The sequence below is a fragment of the Oncorhynchus nerka genome, linkage group LG4 (assembly GCF_034236695.1).
Source record: "Oncorhynchus nerka isolate Pitt River linkage group LG4, Oner_Uvic_2.0, whole genome shotgun sequence".
In the NCBI taxonomy this organism is placed as follows: Eukaryota; Metazoa; Chordata; class Actinopteri; order Salmoniformes; family Salmonidae; genus Oncorhynchus; species Oncorhynchus nerka.
Window position 1 is genome coordinate 55310390 of NC_088399.1, and position 22353 is coordinate 55332742.

The 22353-nt window shown below is 42.1% G+C and overlaps 1 protein-coding gene across 2 annotated transcripts; it reads left to right on the forward strand.

Moving 5' to 3' along the window:
* Positions 1–739: 739 nt before the first annotated feature.
* On the forward strand, positions 740–22253 carry LOC115128219 (histone-lysine N-methyltransferase SETDB1-B-like). 2 transcript variants are annotated; one of them, XM_029657881.2, is made up of 20 exons: positions 740–851; positions 1937–2191; positions 8276–8439; positions 8552–8610; positions 8706–9201; positions 9349–9528; positions 9797–9998; positions 10424–10497; positions 10835–11025; positions 11218–11335; positions 11486–11645; positions 14085–14298; positions 14733–15085; positions 15598–15714; positions 15907–16076; positions 18724–18852; positions 19069–19323; positions 19579–19748; positions 21757–21845; positions 22029–22253. In XM_029657881.2, exons 2-20 carry the CDS (start codon positions 2007–2009, stop codon positions 22141–22143), a joined length of 3441 nt encoding a protein of 1146 aa, XP_029513741.2. In that variant the 5' UTR covers positions 740–851; positions 1937–2006; the 3' UTR covers positions 22144–22253. The 2 variants fall into 2 exon arrangements, with proteins under 2 accessions (XP_029513741.2, XP_029513742.2); XM_029657882.2 differs by lacking the exon at positions 740–851 and adding an exon at positions 870–1201.
* The last annotated feature ends 100 nt before the right edge of the window (positions 22254–22353 follow it).

Here is a 22353-nt window from a genome sequence, read left to right on the forward strand (position 1 = left end):
ACGATCAAAAATGGCTGGAAATCGGTGGTAATCATTTTAGCCAATGCAATATCAATTTGGTCTTGTTTTGATACAGACATAGACTTTGGCATAAACTGGTCCATAGAAGACTGCGCTGCTGTTGGTCGCGGAGTAGGCCTACTTGACTGGATGGATACATCTCCATGTGTGGAGGTGCTGGCTCCATCACTATCACTAGCAGGCCCGCTAGTTTCTTGAAACTCTGCTACAGCTAGCTTCACAGTTAGCTTCACAGTTGGGTGCACATATGCCGATGTAGGTTGTGCGTATAACCGACTTTATATGAGATTTTGTTTTGGCAAGTTCTACACTATGCTTTAACATGCTACTGTGCTTCCGACTCATTTTCCAGCTGTTGTCTTCACAGTTGTCCTTCCTCTCTCTCCTCGGCTGCTAAGTGTGTGAACGAATGTGTGCTTGAGCATTAAGGCCTATATTATTTTATTTCCTTTGTCGTTATTTGAATGAGTTAATTCTACTCATTTACATCTTTTGATTATTAATATCTTAATGATTTTATATTTTTATAAATACATTTGGCTCTTCTGATATGCGAGCCAGCTCTTAGAGCCGACTCATCACTATTAACTCGATACATTTAAGCAAATATATTACAGTAGATCTTTGCTCTAGCAACGCATTCTACACTCTGTCTGCAGTGCACATGTATATCCATCGTAGGAGAATACACCGGGGATTATAACGTTACCACCCACTGCCCAGTTTGCAAGCGTCTTCCAATTCATCATGGCGCCATCGTAGGAGAGCACACGGGGGTAATGTTACCATCCACTGCCCAGTTTGCAAGCGTCTTCCAATTCATCATGGCGGTGGGTGTATTAATAGTTATTTAGCCTGCACACCTGGTGATTTTACTTCGACCAAACACAGAGTATGCATGGGAAATTGGACAAAGCTAACGTTATATACTACCTGCGTTTAAAACACAAAGGTCTAAGAACTGCAGCGTGTTGAAAAAAATAGGCTAAAACGGAACACTGTGACATACCCTCCCCCTTGCCTTGGTTGCTAGAGCTAACGTTCACTTCGCTAGCTGACTGGCTAAAGCTAACAATCACTTAGCTAGCTGACTGGCTAAAGCTAACGTTCATTTAGCTAGCTGACTGGGCTAACGTCGTCCGCGGAAGTGGACAGTGAATGTTTTTGCGGGAAGCTTCAGGTGAGAAAAGACATGTTTTTTGCAACACAATTTGGTTAACCGAAGAAATTGAGTTATTCAGCCATAATTAGTTAGATATGTAGCTAGCTTTACTAGTTTATAGTTACCATTAAGACATTTGGATTAGCTAGCATAGTACTCGTAATACTAACGCTAGCTAAATATCGAATTGGGTTTAATTTATCTAAACTAGCTAGCGTTACTAACTGTCGCATCAGATCCGCCAACTTCAATCTGATTAATCAAGCAAGATACGTTAGCGTCTATCTGATTAATCAGGCTGTAATACACACTTCGCGTTAATTTGTATACGAATAATAGATTATTTCACAACCTGCTTAATCAGACTACGCTAACGTTAGCTCGCTAACGTTACCTCATAACATTCACTTTCTCTAACGTTACCTCAACATTCACTTTCTTTGCCGTCGTTGTGCAGTTTGGACCTTTTCATTACAGTAAAAATAAGAATTCGTTTGTTAATAGCTTACACTTAATACCTCTTTGAACTAATGAAAGGCATTGTGGTGTTTTATCAACAACCGTGTAACAGTTCACGTGCCAAATGTGTTGATTTGTTGGGCGATTGACGGTTTGTTGTTAAGTCAAATGGCTCAATGTTTACATTTACAACGCCAATTTTAATATCTAAACAAATAATGAAAGCATGGCCTGGAGTTAAATGTTATGAGCTCTTAGAAAAGTGGAAGGACATTGACAATGTTTTGTCAACAGGACCAGAACACAGACCTACTGTTGAAAACCTGAGAGCACCCATTAGATAGGTGTCATAGTCTCCCAAGTGATGGAGAGTGGGGATGATGAGATGGAGATGACCGTGGCGGAGCTTCAGGGCTGGATACAGGAGGAGGTGGAGAATCAAGACTTGGTGAAACTCAGGAGGACCCAGCTGGCCCAGATGCAGAACCTAGTGCAGCGGAAGGAAAAGCAGGCCCTCTGCACCCGCACCCTTTTCAACACTGCCTGCGAGTGAGTGTTTTTCAGCCTGTTGGCTTAAGTGTTTTAGCCTGGTCCCAGATCTGCTGTCATGTCGACTTCTTGTCAGTTTCTCATGCCATATAGAAATGTTTGACTTGACCGTGAGATGTGGCATTGGTAAGAGCACAAACAGATCTGGGATCAGCCTATAAGTTTTGTTTTCTTGGTCTGCAATGCTTGCATCTTATTTTTATTGCAGCTTATTGGATGACTGTCATTCATATTACATTAACCCAGCTCAATGTAACATTGAAAGGTTTAGGCTACTACATGATACTCTAGTTTTCCCTATACCCAGCCTACGAATGAAAGTTTATAACGTAGGTGCACAGGTCAGAGAGAGAGACAAATTGGAGTAATAAAGGTGACAGACAGTGACATTCAATACCGCTATGCACACTCTTTCGTACATCTAGCTGATCTAGGGTGTAATCATTAGTCAAAACAGCTGCAAACGAGAGTTTCTATTGGATTCAAAAAATAAATAAAAAATGTATCTGCAGATTGAATACTGGGGGTGTGCCGAGTACTCGGACAAAACAAGTATTGTAACGGTGTTGTAATTATCTGTGATAGGAATAATTCATTCACTCGCATTCAGTCACTCGTTACATGGCACAAGTCTCCCCTTCTCCAAACATCATGTATGAATCAGAATCCGTAGCTGGTCGTTGTTGTTCAATATACCTATTTTCTGTCTACTTTGCTGGGGCGATATGGTTGATTTTGTCTGTCTACTTGGCATCGTTTAGTAGGCCTACTTTGTCTGTCTGTGTATAATTATTCCGTTGCTAACGACGTCTGTCGTCATGCTGTGATCCAAGCCCATGCTTCCTTGCTATTATTTATTTTCGCCCAGGTATGTTTACAGAGCGACAGATCAAAATTACAAATGTAGATATTTTATTTTGATTGTACAAATGTTGTGGCATAAGGGTCAGGAGAGAAGTTTTGCTCCTCTCAAAAGTTACATGAGGAAGAGGCGTCACTACAGTCTCTGGGTCGAATCCAGGATGTATCACATCCGGCTGTGATTTGTGCGCCACCCTATGGGACTCACATTGGCCCAGTGTCGTCCACGTTTGGCCGGGGTAGGCCGCCATTGTAAATAAGGATTTGTTCTTAACTGACTCGCCCAGTTAAATAAAGGTTAAATATATTTTTTTTTTAAGGTACTTGGTTCCACTTTCTTAAAGCATTGAACAAACAAGAACAGGTTCTCACCAGTTCTCACTGTCTATGGGTCTAAGGGGAGTGATAAGATTTTAACCTCTTGCTTCTACTCGGGACGCTTGCGTCCCAACTAGAGCTCTGGAAATGCAAATGCGCTACGCTAAATGCTAATAGTATTAGTTAAAACTCAAAAGTTCATTAAAATACACATGCAGGGTATCGAATTAAAGCTACACTCATTGTGAATCCAGGCAACAAGTCAGATTTTTAAAATGCTTTTCGGCGAAAGCATGAGAAGCTATTATCTGATAGCATGTAACACCCCAAAAGACCCACAGGGGACGTAAACAAAATAATTAGCATTTTGGCGTTACACAAACCGCACAATAAAATAGAAAACATTCATTACCTTTCACCATCTTCTTTGTTGGCACTCCTAGATGTCCCATAAACACTATTTGGGTCTTTATTTCGATTAAATCGGTCCATATAAAGCCTAGATATCGTTATATGTAGACTGTGTGATAAACAAAAAAAACATTGTTTCAAAACGTAACGTCATTTTTTAAAATTCAAAAAGTCGACGATAAACTTTCACAAAACACTTCGAAATACGTTTGTAATGCAACTTTAGGTATTAGTAAACGTTAATAAGCGATAAAATTCATCAGGAGGCGATGTAAAGATCATTAGCTGTCCGTCTGGAAAAATGTCCGGCTAGAAACTCAACGAAAATATCCGGTCCTAGACCTGAGGAGATACAGTGCCCTGTATGTGTTTGACCAAGAAAAACCTCGAAGGGAAATGACAAGACTCTAGACACCGTGTGGAAGCTGTAGGTACTGCAACCTCAGTCAATTAATTGTGGTTCACCTTTATCAATGGGTTCAAGTAGCGCATGGATATATTTTCCCATTTTCAGTGATCAGTTTTTCCTGTGCTTTTCGATGTAAATGCCGTTCTGGTAAAGCCACAGCAGTGATTTAACCAGTTTTATAAACGTCTGAGTGTTTTCTATCCACACAGACTAAGCAAATGCATATACTATATTCCTGGCATGAGTAGCAGGGCGCTGAAATGTTGCGCGATTTTTAACAGAATGTTCAAAAAAGTAGAGGGTCGACTTAAGAGGTTAAGAGCCTCAACAGATGGAACAAGAATTCAGCCTGGCTGGGTCTTTAGGAGCCAGTAATAAATCACTACTGTGTGGTGTGTGAGGAGGGTACTGGACAGTTGTGGAAAATTACCAGTGCCATAGTACTATAAAACCAAAAGCTTACCTTGACTCAGTTTGTGTTGGATAGCCTTAGCCAGCTAGCCAACATAAATATCATTCCTCTCTGTTTGAGTAGGCTAAATTAGCTAGTAAGTGAAATAAAATAATAAATAAATGATTTTGTTAACCTGTTAAACTATTGGCTAGTCAACTACTCACCACATTTTATGCACTGCAGAGAATTTGTAAGATTCTTATTTGCATAAAATAGACAGAGACCAGTCTTATCAAAAATAGATAATAGTATTTATTCTCGGAGCGCGCTGCCATGTAACCACGAACAACAGTTTATATACAAAATATGACGTCATAGGTTATAAAATATTATTTCTCCCAACAGTTCAAAAGTTCATTCGAGATAAACCTTCTGAAGTTTTCATCCATCACCATTCAGCAGACAGTTCCAGCTAATGGAAAACCTAAGGAAACACACACTGCCTTATCTAAACATCCCAGAGCTAAGTTGAGTCGGTTCAGCCATAGGTTAATGACCCCTTTCTGCTTACTTAAAAAAAACACGTCCAATCTTCTCCAACCTGGCTGGAATGGTATTTATTTTTATTTAATTACCCCCTTTTTCAGGCTCCACAATCCCTCACTTATGAATTCATATTGTTAATCAGATATAATAAAACAGAGTATAAGTTTACTTAGTTACAGTTCTATTTAAAATGGGGATATTGTTTTGTCATTATTCCTAACAGTGTTTCAATCAGTTATTTGATGACGTGAATAGTTTTATCTAAAAAGGATACATTTTTAATATTTCACTTTTCATTTTTTAGAAATTCACTGAGTAGGATGATCCTCCCTTTACTCCTCTGAGGAGCCTCCACTGTAGCATATACATGTGAGACTGTTGTCTGCAGCAGTGCTATTGGACTCGTGGCTGTGGATTTGTTGTGCACTGATTTGACTGTTGACATTCCAAAGGCTGCAGTTCCGAATTCTTCGGAAGCCTCTTCCCGGTAGCTAAAGATCCGAAGCTTCTGTGCATGTGTAGGATTCTCTACTTTATACACAGTCTCTGCTCTACTCATTCGGCTGCCCAGAGAACAGGCTACTCTGACAATAAAAAATAAAATAAAAAGATCAAATCTAAATCAATGTCTGCAAGATCACATAATGATCGATTCTACACAGAACCGACTATAATAGCATAGTATAACGTTACTGTAAGACAAAAACAACCTCACTTCCCTCATGCGGACAACTCAACAGCACTAAGCACTAGGCAAAATATGTGCTTTGATTGAAACAACACAGGTATGCTACAGTTTGTTAACCTTTCTAGCGCAGGGGAACCCCTCTACAACATTCTGCTGAAAAGGCAGCGCCCGAAATACAAAAATATTTTTTTGAAATATCTAACTTTCACACAATTAACAAGTCCAATACAGCAAATGAAAGATAAACATCTTATTAATCTACCCATCATGTCCAATTTAAAAAATGCTTTACAGCGAAAGCACCACATATGATTGTTAGGTCATAGCCAAGTCGAAAAAACACAGCCATTTTTCCAGCCAAAGATAGGAGTCACAAAAAGCAGAAATACAGATTAAATTAACCACTAACCTTTGATGATCTTCATCAGATGACACTCATAGGACATCATGTCACACAATACATGTATGTTTTGTTCGATAATGTGCATATTTACATCCAGAAATCTCAGTTTATATTGGCGACTTACGTGCAGTAATGTTTTGATTCCAAAACATCCGGTGATTTTGCAGAAACACTCATAATAAACATCGAATAAAGATACAAGTGTTATTCACAGAATTAAAGATAGACTTCTCCTTAATGCAACAGCTGTGTCAGATTTTTTAAAAACTTTACGGAAAAAGCATCATCTGAGAACGGCGCTCAGAACCCAAAACAGCCATTTTGGAGTCAACAAAGTTAGAAACAACACCATAAATATTCACTTACCTTTGATCTTCATCAGAAGGCACTCCCAGGAATCCCAGGTCGACAATAAATGACTGATTTGTTCCATAAAGTTCGTCATTTATGTCCAAATAGCCACTTGTTGTTAGCATGTTCAGCCCAGTAATCCATCTTCATGAGACAAAAACTCCGTTACATCGTTTTTAACATAAAACATCAATAATGTTCCAACCGGAGAATTCCTTTGTCTTCAGAAAAGCACTGGAACGAGAGGTAACTCTGTCGGGAGCGCGCGTCATGAGACCAAGGCACTCTGCCAGACCACTGACTCAGAGGTCTCATGAGCCCGTCCTTTACAGTAGAATCCTCATTCAAGTTTCTAAAGACGGTTGACATCTAGTGGAAGCCGTAGGAAGTGCAACTTTATCCATATCTCAATGTGTATTTGGTAGGCCAAGCTTTGAAAAACTACAAACCTCAGATGTCCCACTTCCTGTTTGGATTTTTCTCAGGTTTTCGCCTGCCGTATGAGTTCTGTTATACTCACACACATCATACAAACAGTTTTAGAAACTTCAGTGTTTTCTATCCAATACTAATAATAATAATATGCATATATTAGCATCTGGGACAGAGTAGGAGGCAGTTCACTCTGGGCACGCTATTCATCCACAAATGAAAATGCTGCCCCCTACCCCAAAAAGGCTACAGCCCTCTGCTCTAAAATTAGCTCACTGTACATAATCATTCTAAACAATACTGTACTTCAAAACAACACTACATAACTCAGGAAGATCTAAGTGTATATTCCCATGAAACTGATTTGAGATCAAATGGTTGGCATGTGTCGTGGAAATTTCCTGTATTACCAAATCATGAGGGCAAACCACACACAAGTCAGAGTTGTCATAAAGTCCATCTTTAATTATATGAGCTTCACCATAGCCCTGTGACTCTCAGATCAATTCAGTGTCTATAAATGAATTCTCTGAGAGTGCTTACAAAAGTCCTTAGTATCATTTATAGTCAAGACACACCCATCAAAACTCACATGACGAATAACAGGTCTTAGGAACATTATACAAGGAACATTATACAAGGAACATTTTACCAGAAAAAAGAGTATCCCATAATTTATAGCATTAGCTATAGCATTAGCTATAAATTATCGTTCAGTTTGGTCTCCTAAACCGAAGCTCTTATCTCGTTCTTGGTACCACTTAGAACCAAACATTACCTCATCCAATGGCATATAGCAATTACACCCCCTCCTGGACAAGCTTACAGAGAGACGTGACTGGCACACAGCCATTGTGGAGCCAACCTAACTGGTTCCCCATTAATCACACCATCCCTTCACATGGTTTAGGAATAGTTAGACACATTCACAGATAAGACTAACCCGACCTCTCCCCTCTCTGGGCCCAAGTAACTTTACCCACATAAGCATGCTTATGAAAATTAATAAAACATCTTATTTATAAATGTTACCTAAAGGATTCTGATTCTGCCACGACACATGCAGATGCTGTGTGGATGTTTCACCAGTAAATCTTTAAGAATTATAATTCATGATTGAGTGAGAAATGTGAAGGCAGGGTGACCATAAAAATATGTGCGTAGAGGTAAAGAAACGTGCGGCAGAATGTGGGGAAGAAGCTTCCAGGGAGGGCGGGAACAGGGCTGTTACCTTCAGGACCGCAACCTCTGCCTTGACTGTTTCTTCACAGGTCTGTGGTGGAGTGTGAGACCGTTATGAAGGCGCTGTACAGCAAACTGGGCATGGAGTACAGAGACACAGACTCTGAAGATGAAGGAGTGGGCCAGCAAAGCATCATTGAGATTGATGATGGGGACGCTGACAGAAACGACAACACCATGGCCACAGACGGAGGTAAGGGATTGAGGGAGATGTTGTTTCAATGGGAACAGAGGGGATGGGATGTGATCTTCAATCTCAATACGTTATGCTTTATTGTTTAATCTCCGTTCTATCGTTTTCTCAGTTGCTGCTTCCGATTCGGCTCCTGGAGAAGTCCCAGCTACAGACAGTGACACAGAAAATGTGAGAACTTAGCCAGATAGGATGTAAATGCACACACTTCTACGTGTGTGGTCTCGGCCATGCTCCTGACATGCTTTTCTCTCATTCTTCCTTAGTACAATGACATGGCAGATGACATGGAGAGCATGCCATCCTCTCCAGCTGTGACCACCCCTTTTGTGACTGTAACTGTTGCCCCAAATGAAGCCTCAAACTCTAATGATACCCCAGCAACTCCCCTTGCTGAGTCAGAGTCTGAACCACCAAGTCCACAAGAAGACAGCGACGATGAGTATACTCCATCAAAATCAAAAAAGATCTCAACAAAACGTCCAGAGTCCAGCAAACGTGGACGGCCGAGAAAAGGTGAAAGGAAGAGAAGAGAATCTGTCCGAACCAAGCATCAACTTGTGTCTTACAGGGAAGACTCACCTTCTGCCCCAACAAATCCTTCTGTGCCATCGAAACCACAAAAGCCCAGAGCAGGTGACTGCTCTGCGTCGACAAAACAGCAGAACTCAAGCAAAGGTGCTACAGCTTCCCCACCAAAATTACAGGAGGCCAGCAAAAGTGGTTCCACTGTCCCATTAAAACAACAAGAGGCCAGAAAAGGTGACTTGTGCTTTGCATTTTGGACTTCAAATGTCTGACCTTGTTTTGTATTATTGGTCTTCTCTAAATTGCTTTTAACTTGATGTCAGTGATATATCTTTAATGAAAATATTTAGTTCTCATGGTGGTCTTCTCGCTCTCTGACAGAAACGTCCACTCCATTTGTGGTGACCAGCGTGTCGCAAGCTCCGACACATGCACCAAACCCTGCCACTCAGCCACCTCCCGGCCTCACAGAGGAGGAGATTAAGACTGATATGAAGGTCCTGGCTAGGAGGAGGACCAAGACCTGGCACTCAGGAAGGATTACAGAAATCAAACCATCAGGTAAGAACACACACAACCACTGATTTATTTATATTCTCATTGTATTTGTTTGTAATGGTATAGATATGTCCATTCGTCTATGCTTGATGTGTTGTAATGTATGCACAGAGCTGCAAACAAAATGTCCCCATGGGGACAATAATCTCTTCTTATCTCAAGTCACTTTGACATATCTAGTCATAAATCTGCTTTTATATCAGTTCATGTCCTTTACAGAATTCTTTGTTTTCTCCATGTTCTCTATATCTCAACCATTGACGCTCCACAGAGAATGGAAGCAGGTATAAGGTGGACTTTAGCGAGAAAGGGAGAAGCATGCTGTCAGGACACCACATAGCCTTTGACCAGACTGCTTCACTGGAGAGGCTGTACGTGGGTGTGCGCGTGGTGGCCAAGTTCAAGGACGCCGAGCAGTCCTGGTTCTACTCTGGCATTCTGGCTGAGCTCCCCAACCGAAAGAACCGCATGAGGTATGAGCGTGTGTGTGAGTAGGGCTGTGGCGTTCATTACATTTTGTCAGCCTTTCGATTGTCATGCAAATAATTGCCGGTCTCACAGTAATTGAGCATTAATTAACATAAACACGTTTAGCATCTCATGGCTTACACCATAACCTACAAGCCACTGATGTGGACCTTTGGAACATACATCCATTTAATATAGCCTACACCCCTCAAACTCAACTCTGGACCTCGAAGCCAGTTCCTCTGCATTTCTTAATTGTTCCCCTCTAATCAGGGACAGTGTACATTTATCAGGTAGAACAGCCAGCGTAGCAGCCATATGTGATAGTATTATGTGTGATTGGTTGGATGATATTATATGTAAACATCATGCTGAATGTGATCCATCAATGTCTTAGTAAAGCTCTGTGGCGCTCCTTCTTGTGTTTCAGGTTCCTGGTCTTTTTTGATGACGGCACACCTTCCTATGTCGGTTTGCCGGATCTTCACATTGTTTGCAGACCACGTAAGAACAGCCTCAGACTTAAATATATATATATTTTTAAAATCTCTCTTATACTCAATACTTCTTGGCTCAATCTTGTTTGATCCTCCTACCAAATGTAGGATGTTTTATTCAGATCCAGCTGTAGTTGGGTGAATCCACCTGTGCAACAAGATATACCAAAGTAATTTGAGTTATCCATTTTTCAATTAATTGGCTTGTACGGAGCAGCAAAACTCATACGCGGGTCGTTGTCATGCTACAAGTTTAATCTGCAATGCAGGTGTTGGTGAGATTCTTGCAGATACCACACAGACTCACTCAAGCTAAGCCTCCTGTCTCTCTCTATCGACTGCAGTGCCGGAGGTGTGGGAGGACATAGAGGATGAGGTCAACAGGGAGTTCATCAAGGAGTACATTAAGGTGTATCCCAACCCGCCTATGGCCCAGTACAGACCAGGCCAGCCCATCAACGTGGAGTTTGAGGGGACCCAGAGGAGGACAGAAGTAGAGCAGATTGACTGCAGCTTGTTGTGCGTCATCTTCAAGGTGAGAAGCTACAACTACTTAGTCTGTAACCATGAATTCAATTGATAGTGATTGACTTGCAGTATATTGTGCCTAGTATTCTGGTTATGCTTTCCTAACTGAAGTCTAATTATTCACTGACACACATAATGCCAAGCCTTTTTTCCTGTATGTCTCACTGTGTGGTAAAGTGTGTCTGTGTGGTGTTCTCAGGATGACGAACATAAGGAATGGGTGTACCGAGGCTCTCTGCGTCTGGAGCATATGGCCAACATGAAGAAACGTGTTGAGGAGGCAAAGGATAAACCAACAGTGACACGGCCCAACAGTGGTAAGTGTCTGTCTTATCTCCTTTTTATTCTGTGCCCTGTTGATAAATAATGAACACATCTACAGCCTTGTGTTTGTCTGAATGAACATCTACATCAGCCATCTGGACAATGTGTTTATTTAGCGAGCACACTCTTTGTCCATCACCCAGGGGGAGCAGTTTCGTCTACTACTACAATCCACCAGACTAGCACGGCTGCTGCCAACAAACCTCACGTCAACCCCTCGTCAACAGTAATACCTGCGCAGGTCACTTCCAACAATGTCAGCCAGGGCCAGCCAGCTGCTGGTAAACAGTCGGCATCCGTAGGGTGAGTAGAATTTGTCTTGTGTTTATACTGTTTCTGTACTCTTTTCAAAAGTGCGTCTTGCACGAATTTCTTGAATATGTATTTCCTGCATACATTATTATTCAATTTTATTAGGGTGGAAGGTAGCCTAGCGGTTAGAGCAGGGGTGGGCAATTCCAGTCCTCGAGGGCCTGATTGCTGTCACAGTTTTACCCAGCTAACACACCTGACTCCAATAATCACCTAATCATGATCTTCAGTTTAGAATGCAATTTGATTAATCAGCTGTGTTCGCTAACCCCCTGGGTTAGAGCGTTGGGCCAGTAACCCATGTGGCGGAAGAATCAGAATTAGTTGTGTAACAGATCATTAAGATGTCTTATCTGCATAATATGCTTAGGTGATATACTTGTTATTAGAATGTATCCCTTCGGACTCAGTTGCACTTCTTCCCTCAGCTGGGGCTTGTCACAAGAATTTTCAATCCCAATGATGATAACTAAACAATTATTTAAGCTTTGACCAATCCCTGAGATTTGTAAGACCCTGGGTTTAATAATAATTAGGCAAAGACTCAGCTTCTGCAAAAGGTCCGTAAGCTTTATTGAGAGAACGTTCTAAAGTCAACCAAAATTTGAACAGTCTTTATAACCCCCTCTACACACACACACACACACTTTTATCACTTTAATACCAGCCTTGGCAGTTTCTCGCCGTTGTCTCCTCCCTAGGTTAGAGCCCTTGAAAGGGCCCTCCTGTTGTCAGCTTTTTCAGAGTTATCATGTGTAGTCTACCTGCCTCTGTTTTCTCAACCATACATTTCTCCCTCTTAACTTGTCCCTCACATACATTATTGGAATATAGTCTTATTATTCTAAAACATTTCACATAGTCTTATACGTTTCTGGGTGGAATTCTTTAGTCATTACTTTAAACATATAAATTCTCTTATCAGGCTCAAGTCACCTGGGGTCCAGAGAGGGGAGAGGTCAGGCTTGTCTTTCACATGTCCCTGGTGCTATGCAGAATATTAGAAAGGGAAGAGGACAGGAGGGAACGTTGTCTTCATATGTGAATGTGTCTACCTATTCTTAAACCATGTGAAGGGATGGTGTGATTAATGGGGAACCAATTACTTGTCTCCACAATGTTTCTGCGCCAGTCACTCCCTCCTTTGGCATTGGGGGATGTGTGTGGTAGTGTCTGGAACCATTGTAAGTCATCTCTGATGTTGCACTTATCCTGGGATAGTGTATGACCTAGAGGCTTACTCCCCTCAGTGAGCTTGTCCAGGAGTGGGGTCAAGAGGTTTTTCTTGAGATGGGAGTATCTGGAGTTGACAATTGGTTTATGCCATTGGATGAGTTGGTGTTTATGTGCTATGAAGTACCAGGAACGAGATTGGAACCTCGTCTTATGAACCAAAATGAATGGTAATTTATAGCGAATGCTCTCTGGCTACGGGATACTCCTTTCTCATTTAAAAAGTCTCACCTTGTGACCTGTTCAAAACATCTGTGGTTTGCTATGTCGAATAATTTATATGTTTTAAAGATACTGATTAAATAATTCTACCCTGAAACGTAACCATTAGGGAGTATATTTTATGTAGCATGTATAAGGAATAATTAAAGTATTAAACAGAAGTCCAATTAGGTTGGACTGGGAGAGAGAGAAATGTGTGTGTGCCTAAGAAAATACCGAAGAACGATTCAACTGTTTGAACCGACCTGGCAGGAACTCTGAGAAACGTATGAGGACAGGGAGTACTTCTCAAGGTTTCCCTAATCTCGGGGAATGGAACTGTAGGCTGGGCAGTGATACACAGTGGTGAGAACTATAAAGAGAAACTCACCTACTGTTTGGGTGGAAGTATGTGCGTAGGATACCTAATGTTTGTGTGGAAGTATGTGCGCAGCTATAAAATGGATGTCTTTGTATACTGGACTTTAGAACGTTCTCTGAATAAACTTCTATCTTTTTTTACTTTTTACTTTTACCTTTATTTAACTAGGCAAGTCAGTTAAGAACAAATTCTTATTTTCAATGACAGCCTAGGAACAGTGGGTTAACTGCCTGTTCAGGGGCAGAACGACAGATTGGTACCTTGTCAGTTCGGGGATTTGAACATGAAACCTTTCGGTTACTAGTCCAATGCTCTAAACACTAGGCTACCCTGCCGCCCCAAAGGCGGCATTTTTTGCATATGCTGAGTCTTTGACTAATTTTTATTAAACCCATGGTCTTCCAGATCTCGGGGATTGGTCAGAGCTATTGATTGTCAGTTATTATCATTGGGATTGAAGATTCTCGTGACACATCATGACACATACACCGTGACACAGGTCCAATATAAGTACTCTTTATTTAACCTTTTGGATTCTTGTTTCCGGCTGTCAACCTTTCCTCCCTCGTTCATTCTCCCTCAAACCTATGTCATCTTCTCCCTGGTCATGTCAGGAGGCCCTTTGGCCAGGATCGTACGACTGACAAGGAGTCGTCTGTCATCACAGCTAAAGGTTCGGTCACCTTCACGCCCCACCGTTGCTGCCCCGCCTGCCTGAACTGCATCCGGTCAAAGGTCGAGGCCAAGCACCGTGGACGCAACCCGCTGCTCATCCCCCTGCTCTGCGAGTTCCGCCGCATGAAGGGCCGCCACCGGGTCAATAACAAGGTGGGTGTAGGGTGAAGTTTCCCCTAGATGCTGATCATGGGTTAGTTGGGCAGTTTCCCCTCTAATGCTTCAGGTTAGGATTGGGGGAGGTGGAGCTGATCCTAGGGGAAACTTCACCCTGGTCAGTAACAAGGTGAGCACCTAGCTAACTGGACTGTCTGGAACATCATACTTTATGATACAGAAGTCTGCCATTACCTATAGTGATTACTCAGCTCCAGGGGTGTTAGGTCATGCCTGATGCTGTGCTCTTCTTAACTGGAGAATTTGGAGCAGAGCAATTGCTACATTTCCATAGTAACAGATGAAAAATAATGTATAGTTCTGTTGTCATCCAAGATTCATACCTGTAGTTATTCAAAACTCTGGTATAGTTGTGCTGTTTTTTGAGGTTTTCTCACCTCCTTCCTCCTCCGGCCCTCTGTCTCTCTCAGACGTATTTCCACATATTTTACCGGTCGCCGTGTGGCCTCAGCCTGAGCAACATGACTGCTGTGCAGGACTACCTTCAACAGACACGCTGTGACTTCCTCTTCCTGGACATGTTCTGCCTGGACCCCTTTGTGTCTGTGACCACCACTCACCAGCCCCGGCCCTACAAGATCAACATCCCAGACCTGACGCTGGGCAGAGAGAACCAGCCGTTGTCCTGCATCAACGAGCTCAACAGCATCCGGCCACTCTCGGTGATCTACAACAAGCAGCGTGTCGCAGCCAGTGGGGTCTCCATCAACACCAGTTCAGACTTTCTGATGGGCTGCGACTGCACCGACGGCTGCAGGGACAGGTGTGTGTCACAGGGGTTAAAGTTCTCCATCACTGCAACTTATTTCCTTAACCTTTTTTTAAAGACTGGACAAGCAGTTTAATATATGTACAAAATATCCCTCTTTCCCTAAAAGCATGATGGTCATTATTTTTTGTTTTACATGAAAAGGGAGGTTAACTTGACCCCTCAGACAATCGATCTAAGATCGACTTAAGTTTCAGTCATGGTATTTTTCTGTGGTTGCTTTAACCCCTAGTGTGTCATCGTGGTGCCATGTTTTTGATACTCCTTGATTTCTGTAATGCAAAGTATGTACCAAGAGTTAAAGGTAGTAGCCAATGAAGAGGGGTGTAATTCCCTAATGTGGCACATCTAAAAAAAAAAAAAAAAAAATTGTTTTTAAACATGTCAAATTACAGCTCGTCTATATCCATTCACCCAATGGCGATGTCTTAATTGGATTATATTTGGGGTATGTAGAGGTTGTTTTGACATAAGCATTTATGGACATGTGTATTGTGTTGATGTAGGTCTGCATGCTCCTGTCACCAGCTGACCATCCAGGCCACAGCCCTGTTGCCAGCGGGCCCTGAGGACGTCAACGCTGGCTACACACACAAGAGGCTGGAGAAACGCCTCTCCACAGGGTGAGGCTGTTAATTGAGAGATGGAAATGATCCATCAATCAGTCAATATCCATTTGACTGTTGGTCTCAGATTTCTCCTTCCTCTCAAGCTCTCTCTCTGCATTTGTTTTTGTGACATGCTTTAAGAGCAATGTCTGAAAAGCCCTTATTATTATTATTATTTCTATATCAACCACCTCCTTCTGTCTGCAGTATATATGAGTGCAATGCACTGTGCCGCTGTGACCCACGGGTGTGCTCTAATCGGGTGGTGCAGCATGGCCTTCAGCTGCGGCTACAGCTCTTTATGACCGTGGGGAAGAGCTGGGGAATCCGCTGCCTGGATGACATTGCCAAGGGCACCTTCATCTGCACCTACACTGGTGAGTGAGCTAGTAATCTAACCTAATTTAACCCAACACAGACCCCTTTAGTCGACTGGTCAATAGGCTGTTAGTCAACCAAGATTTCTTTAGTCGAGCAGTAGCAAAAATGCGCTTTCTCCCTCATTGGATAGCGGTCGCTGTCCACGGTTCTGAAACATATCAGTGCGCTGTTGAATTGGTGCCTTTTCCTTTACTATGTTGCTATGTGCATAATTGTCACGAGAATTTTCAATCACAATGATAATAACTAACAATCAATAAACTTTTACTAATCCCCGAGGTTCGTAAAACCCTGGGTTTAATAATAATTTGGCAAAGACTCCGCTTATGCAAAAGGTTAGTACGGTTTATTCACGAGAACGTTCTGAAGTCCATAATACAAAGACATCCATTTTATAACTTGCTCCCCACTTACGCACATACTTCCACACAAACAGTAGATATCCTACGCACATATATACACACGAACAGTAGGTGAGTTGTATCCTTCCCCAGAGTTCTCACCACTGTGTATCACTACCCAGCCAACAGCTCCATTCCCCCGAGATTAGAGGAACCTTGAGAAGGACTCCCTGTCCTATCATAAGTTTCTCAGAGTTCTAGCCAGGTCGTGTCAAACACAGTTGAATTGTTCTCTATTTTCTTAGGCACACACATTTCTCTCCCTCACAGGTCTCTTCTGAACCTTGTTGGACTTACGTTTAATACTTGAATTTTTCATTATACATGTTACATAAACTAATAATTACTCATTATTTATGTTTCAGGGTGGGGTTCTGTAATCATTACCTTTAAGCATATAATTCCCTTATCAATAATAGCAAAGTTAACCAGCATATTGGTGTTGAGAACAATGCCGTGGCGACAGCAGCAGAATGAGGAGATGAAAAAACAGCCCTTGCCTTAATTGTCTCAAGTGAGGAGAGGAAACCGCAACTTAATTAGTTCTATAGTCAATGGCCAATCTGTTAAATGTGCCTGGCTTTATAAATCATCAATATATCTACAGAAATAAATCCTGCTTCTGTTGCCTGTTTTTGTTTAATAGACTACTGATTCTGTGAGCACCAAGCCTCATGCAACAACATGTCAAGTAAACAATTTTACAAATTGATAAAAAATGTTTTTAATCTTTGTTTTGCTGTAATAAAGACTTTATACTTTTTTGTGTTAGCACAGCCTCTCTGGTATTATTTTTAATTGATTTAGTGTTTACACCAAATATTTATAATAATAGCGCTCCTTTTTCTTGATCTCCTTCTTGATGCTATTATTATTATAATAGTAATAATGTAATTAACTTTAGTAGGCTTAGTATTGCAACCTTGAATAACCACCATCGAGCTGTAGGCCTAAAAGCACATCCTGTTTAGAAAACAAAAACGGTAACTGATTTGATAAATTGAACGAAGTGCTGCGCATAAGGGATATATGAATAACATGTAGCCTATCAACTTTCACAGTGAATGATTTTGTTTATATGTTTTGTGCGTATAAATTGAATATTGCCAAATGCATCAGTAAAAAGTATTGAGCCTATTTAATGCAACCCTTGCTGTTAATAGATGGCAAAGCAGCAGCATACAACTGACCTAAACGTTTGGAAATGATGAGTTAACTTTCTCATCCGTAGTGCAATTGCACTGTTTAGCTGACTGAATGCTTGAGGGCATTTAGGACATACTGCAGATCACTAAAATATCCTCATGATTGTATCACACTTCATCAATTCAAATATTATGGCGACACTAAAGGAAATATGGTTTAGGAACTTGGGAACCAAGCTCGAGTTATCAGTGTGGCCTAATCACCTGGACATGTTGAAATTCTGTATCTTCACGCCAAGAATAAAAACCTCCAGGTTTCCTTCATAACTGTCAATTTATTGGGGGAAAGAAAATAGAATTACTGGGGGCAGTTTGGTTGGGGGGGACAATCCCATCCGAATCGTTATTTAGAATAAGGGACATTCTAGTAATGCTAGTCCCGTGCGAGTAGGTCTTTGGTCGCGTGCATGCGATGCATACAAGGGTTGAGGGGGAATAGGTCATGTTTTCCCTAATCAAATTAGGGATTTTGGAACTTTTCAGTCACATGTTTAATTATCTGTGGTGGTCGCTACAGCAGGGAGGAGAGAGACCACGGGTGCTAACTGTCTATTTTCTTACACAGTGCAGCAAGTCTGAGCGAGGCGGCACAATCAAATCAATTGCGGTCGGACTCCCTCTAGTAATTTGTGTGTCTTAATTATTTCATCAAACAGTTTGCCTAAAGCGTCAGACAAGCTCAGTGCATATAGTTGATTTGATTCAAACACATAGGCTGTCTATATGGGAAAAAACATGTTTATACATTTCTACCAATCAATTGGTCAAAAGAACAGACACCTCTTGGTCGACCAAGATTTGTTTTTGTCGGGGACAGCCCTATTACATACACTATGTCTTATTCTGCAATGCTATATATATATATATATATATATATATATATATATATATATATATATATATATATATATATATATAATTTTAGTGCTCAATACAAGCCCTCTAGTAGTGTTGCCCTCTTCTCTCCTTCTACTCATTCTTCCTGTTATATTCCACACAATGCTCACAACTTTTTCCTTTGCCATCTCTCCCCTTAGGGATAATCATGAACAAGAAGAGTTTGAGCACAGAAGGCAACATGTACATGGTCAACCTGAACCACATAGAGGGAGCTGAGAGCAAGGAGGGTTACGAGAGTGAGGCCCGCTGCTCCGACAATGAGTCAGGTACAGACATGCAGAGCCTGGCCTCACCTGCAGCCATAGCAACAGATCTACCCTATTTGTGTATTATGTTTATATGAATGTGAAAAAGATACACTGGGTTTCCATGTCGATTCATGAACTGTAAATACACATACCCAGTGGGGACACAGAGATCACGAAGTGCAGAGAAACAGAACTGATCATCTCTGTAATGTTGTGGCCTCTGTTCTCCATCAGGTTCAGAAGAGCCCATAGAAGAAGACAACAGTGAACATGATGATGACTGTGATGAAGAGGGAAACCACGACAAAGAGCCGCTACGTATGAAGAACTTATATGATGAAGAACCCAGTGACTATGAGGACAGTTATGAGGACAAGGATTATGATGTCAGTGAAGATGATGGCGGCTCTGATGATGACTTCAGGCACAACGTCTCCTCTATGGAGAGGAGCTACGTCACCCGCAGGCATGCCAAAATACTACAGGAGGGTAAGAGGAAACAGTATATACAGAATAAACATGGAAGGAAACTAAAAAGTTTACTGAGGTTCAGTAGAGAATTCATTCTTATTTGGTTTGATAAATGTTGGTTTCTCAAAATACTGTAGGAAGGTAGAGGAAAGTAAAGCACAGACAAAAATCTAGACAGAAACATCTATGAATTCTCCACTTTTGGGATTTTTTTTATTTTTAAATGTTAGTTTTTTTGGTTCCCAGACTAATCAAATGACACTTCTTTCATAGACCCAGCGAAGAAATCGGGCTCTGCCGCCAAATCTTCTGACCAGCAGGATGGTACAGCAGAGGGAAATGACAAGGAGGCCTCAAATGCCACTAGGCATTTCTTTGATGGGGAGGAGTCATGCTACGTCATCGACGCAAAGCTGGAGGGGAATGTGGGTCGTTACCTCAATGTGAGTCACGAGGAGGAATATTCAGAGGGTATCGTGTGTTGGATAGTATGCCCTGACTGTATTTGACCTATATCCATACTTCTCAGAGATCTGCCAACTATACATCTGATAAGGGAATTTATATGTTTAAAGTAATGACTAAAGAAGTCCACCCTGAAACGTAATTATTAGACTAAAATCCAATAAGGTTTGGTTGAGACAAGTTAAGCGTGAGAATTGTGTGACTGAGAAAACAGAGGACAATTGAACTATACATGACCTGACCCGGTTGAAACTCTGAAAAACTTATGACATGAAAGAGGCCCTGTCAAGGTCCCTCTAATCTAGGGAGGAAGGGAACGGCATGGAACTGCCAGCTTGGTAGAATAGTGATAAACGAGGAATGTGGACGTGGGGAAAGATACAGCCATTTACATTTAAGTCATTTAGCAGACGCTCTTATCCAGAGCGACTTACAAATTGGTGCGTTCACCTTAAGACATCCAGTGGAACAGCCACTTTACAATAGTGCATCTAAATCTTTTAAGGGGGGAGGGGGTGAGAAGGATTACTTTATCCTATCCTAGGTATTCCTGAAAGAGGTGGGGTTTCAGGTGTCTCCGGAAGGTGGTGATTGACTCCGCTGTCCTGGTGTCGTGAGGGAGTTTGTTCCACCATTGGGGGGCCAGAGCAGCGAACAGTTTTGACTGGGCTGAGCGGGAACTGTACTTCCTCAGTGGTAGGGAGGCGAGCAGGCCAGAGGTGGATGAACGCAGTGCCCTTGTTTGGGTGTAGGGCCTGATCAGAGCCTGGAGGTACTGAGGTGCCGTTCCCCTCACAGCTCCGTAGGCAAGCACCATGGTCTTGTAGCGGATGCGAGCTTCAACTGGAAGCCAGTGGAGAGAGCGGAGGAGCGGGGTGACGTGAGAGAACTTGGGAAGGTTGAACACCAGACGGGCTGCGGCGTTCTGGATGAGTTGTAGGGGTTTAATGGCACAGGCAGGGAGCCCAGCCAACAGCGAGTTGCAGTAATCCAGACGGGAGATGACAAGTGCCTGGATTAGGACCTGCGCTGCTTCCTGTGTGAGGCAGGGTCGTACTCTGCGGATGTTGTAGAGCATGAACCTACAAGAACGGGCCACCACCTTGATGTTAGTTGAGAACGACAGGGTGTTGTCCAGGATCACGCCAAGGATCGCGCTCTGGGAGGAGGACACAATGGAGTTGTCAACCGTGATGGCGAGATCATGGAACGGGCAGTCCTTCCCCGGGAGGAAGAGCAGCTCCGTCTTGCCGAGGTTCAGCTTGAGGTGGTGATCCGTCATCCACACTGATATGTTTGCCAGACATGCAGAGATGCGATTCGCCACCTGGTCATCAGAAGGGGGAAAGGAGAAGATTAATTGTGTGTCGTCTGCATAGCAATGATAGGAGAGACCATGTGAGGTTATGACAGAGCCAAGTGACTTGGTGTATAGCGAGAATAGGAGAGGGCCTAGAACAGAGCCCTGGGGGACGCCAGTGGTGAGAGCGCGTGGTGAGGAGACAGATTCTCGCCACGCCACCTGGTAGGAGCGACCTGTCAAGTAGGACGCAATCCAAGCGTGGGCCGCGCCGGAGATGCCCAACTCGGAGAGGGTGGAGAGGAGGATCTGATGGTTCACAGTATCGAAGGCAGCCGATAGGTCTAGAAGGATGAGAGCAGAGGAGAGAGAGTTAGCTTTAGCAGTGCGGAGGGCCTCCGTGATACAGATACATGATATGATACAGCCCACCTACTGTTTGTGCTCGTGTAAGTAGGTGGGGGTGGGAGTTATAAAGTTATTGTCTTTGCATTTTTGACTTTAGAACGTTCTCTGAATAAAGCTTACAAACCTTTTGCAGAAGCTGAGTCTTTGCCTAATTATTATTATTATTAAACCCAGGGTCTTACAAACCTCTGGGATTGGTCAAAGCTTAAATAGTTGTTTAGTTATTATTGGGATTGAAAATTTGTGACAACATCTTATCCTTTTTTTTCTCTCTACAGCATAGCTGCCAACCAAACCTGTTTGCGCAGAATGTTTTTGTGGACACACATGACCTTCGATTCCCCTGGGTGGCCTTCTTTGCCAGCAAGTTAGTGACCTTCTGTTATGATATTATCTATTGCTTGGTCTTTTGAGAATCCAAGCCAGGATTAATATGGGTTCTGCTCATGCCTTTGGCTCTATAATAAATGCCCATGCCCAGGTGGACTAAAGCATGTGTATTATAACATACACTTCAGTATATTCATCATATTGTCTTTTTATTTTTCAGGCGCATTAGAGCTGGTACAGAGCTGGCGTGGGATTATAAATGTGAGCTTGGTGTGAAAAGGTCGTCAAGAGTCCTGAATTGTCGCTGTGATCCAGAGTGCAGGGAAAAGTTATGAAAGCCCATACTACTACTTCCAGCTTCACCGCTGCAGTAAATGTATGAATATACTGTAATAGGTAGTCTTAACCTTTTTTCAATAAAAAAATGAACCTTTTTGTATTTTAATCATGCACTGAGTTTTTTTTGTGTTCATATTACAATTCTTAAATTGTGCTTTAATAAATTAATTCAAGTATTTAAATGTACTTTATAGCATTCCTAATTT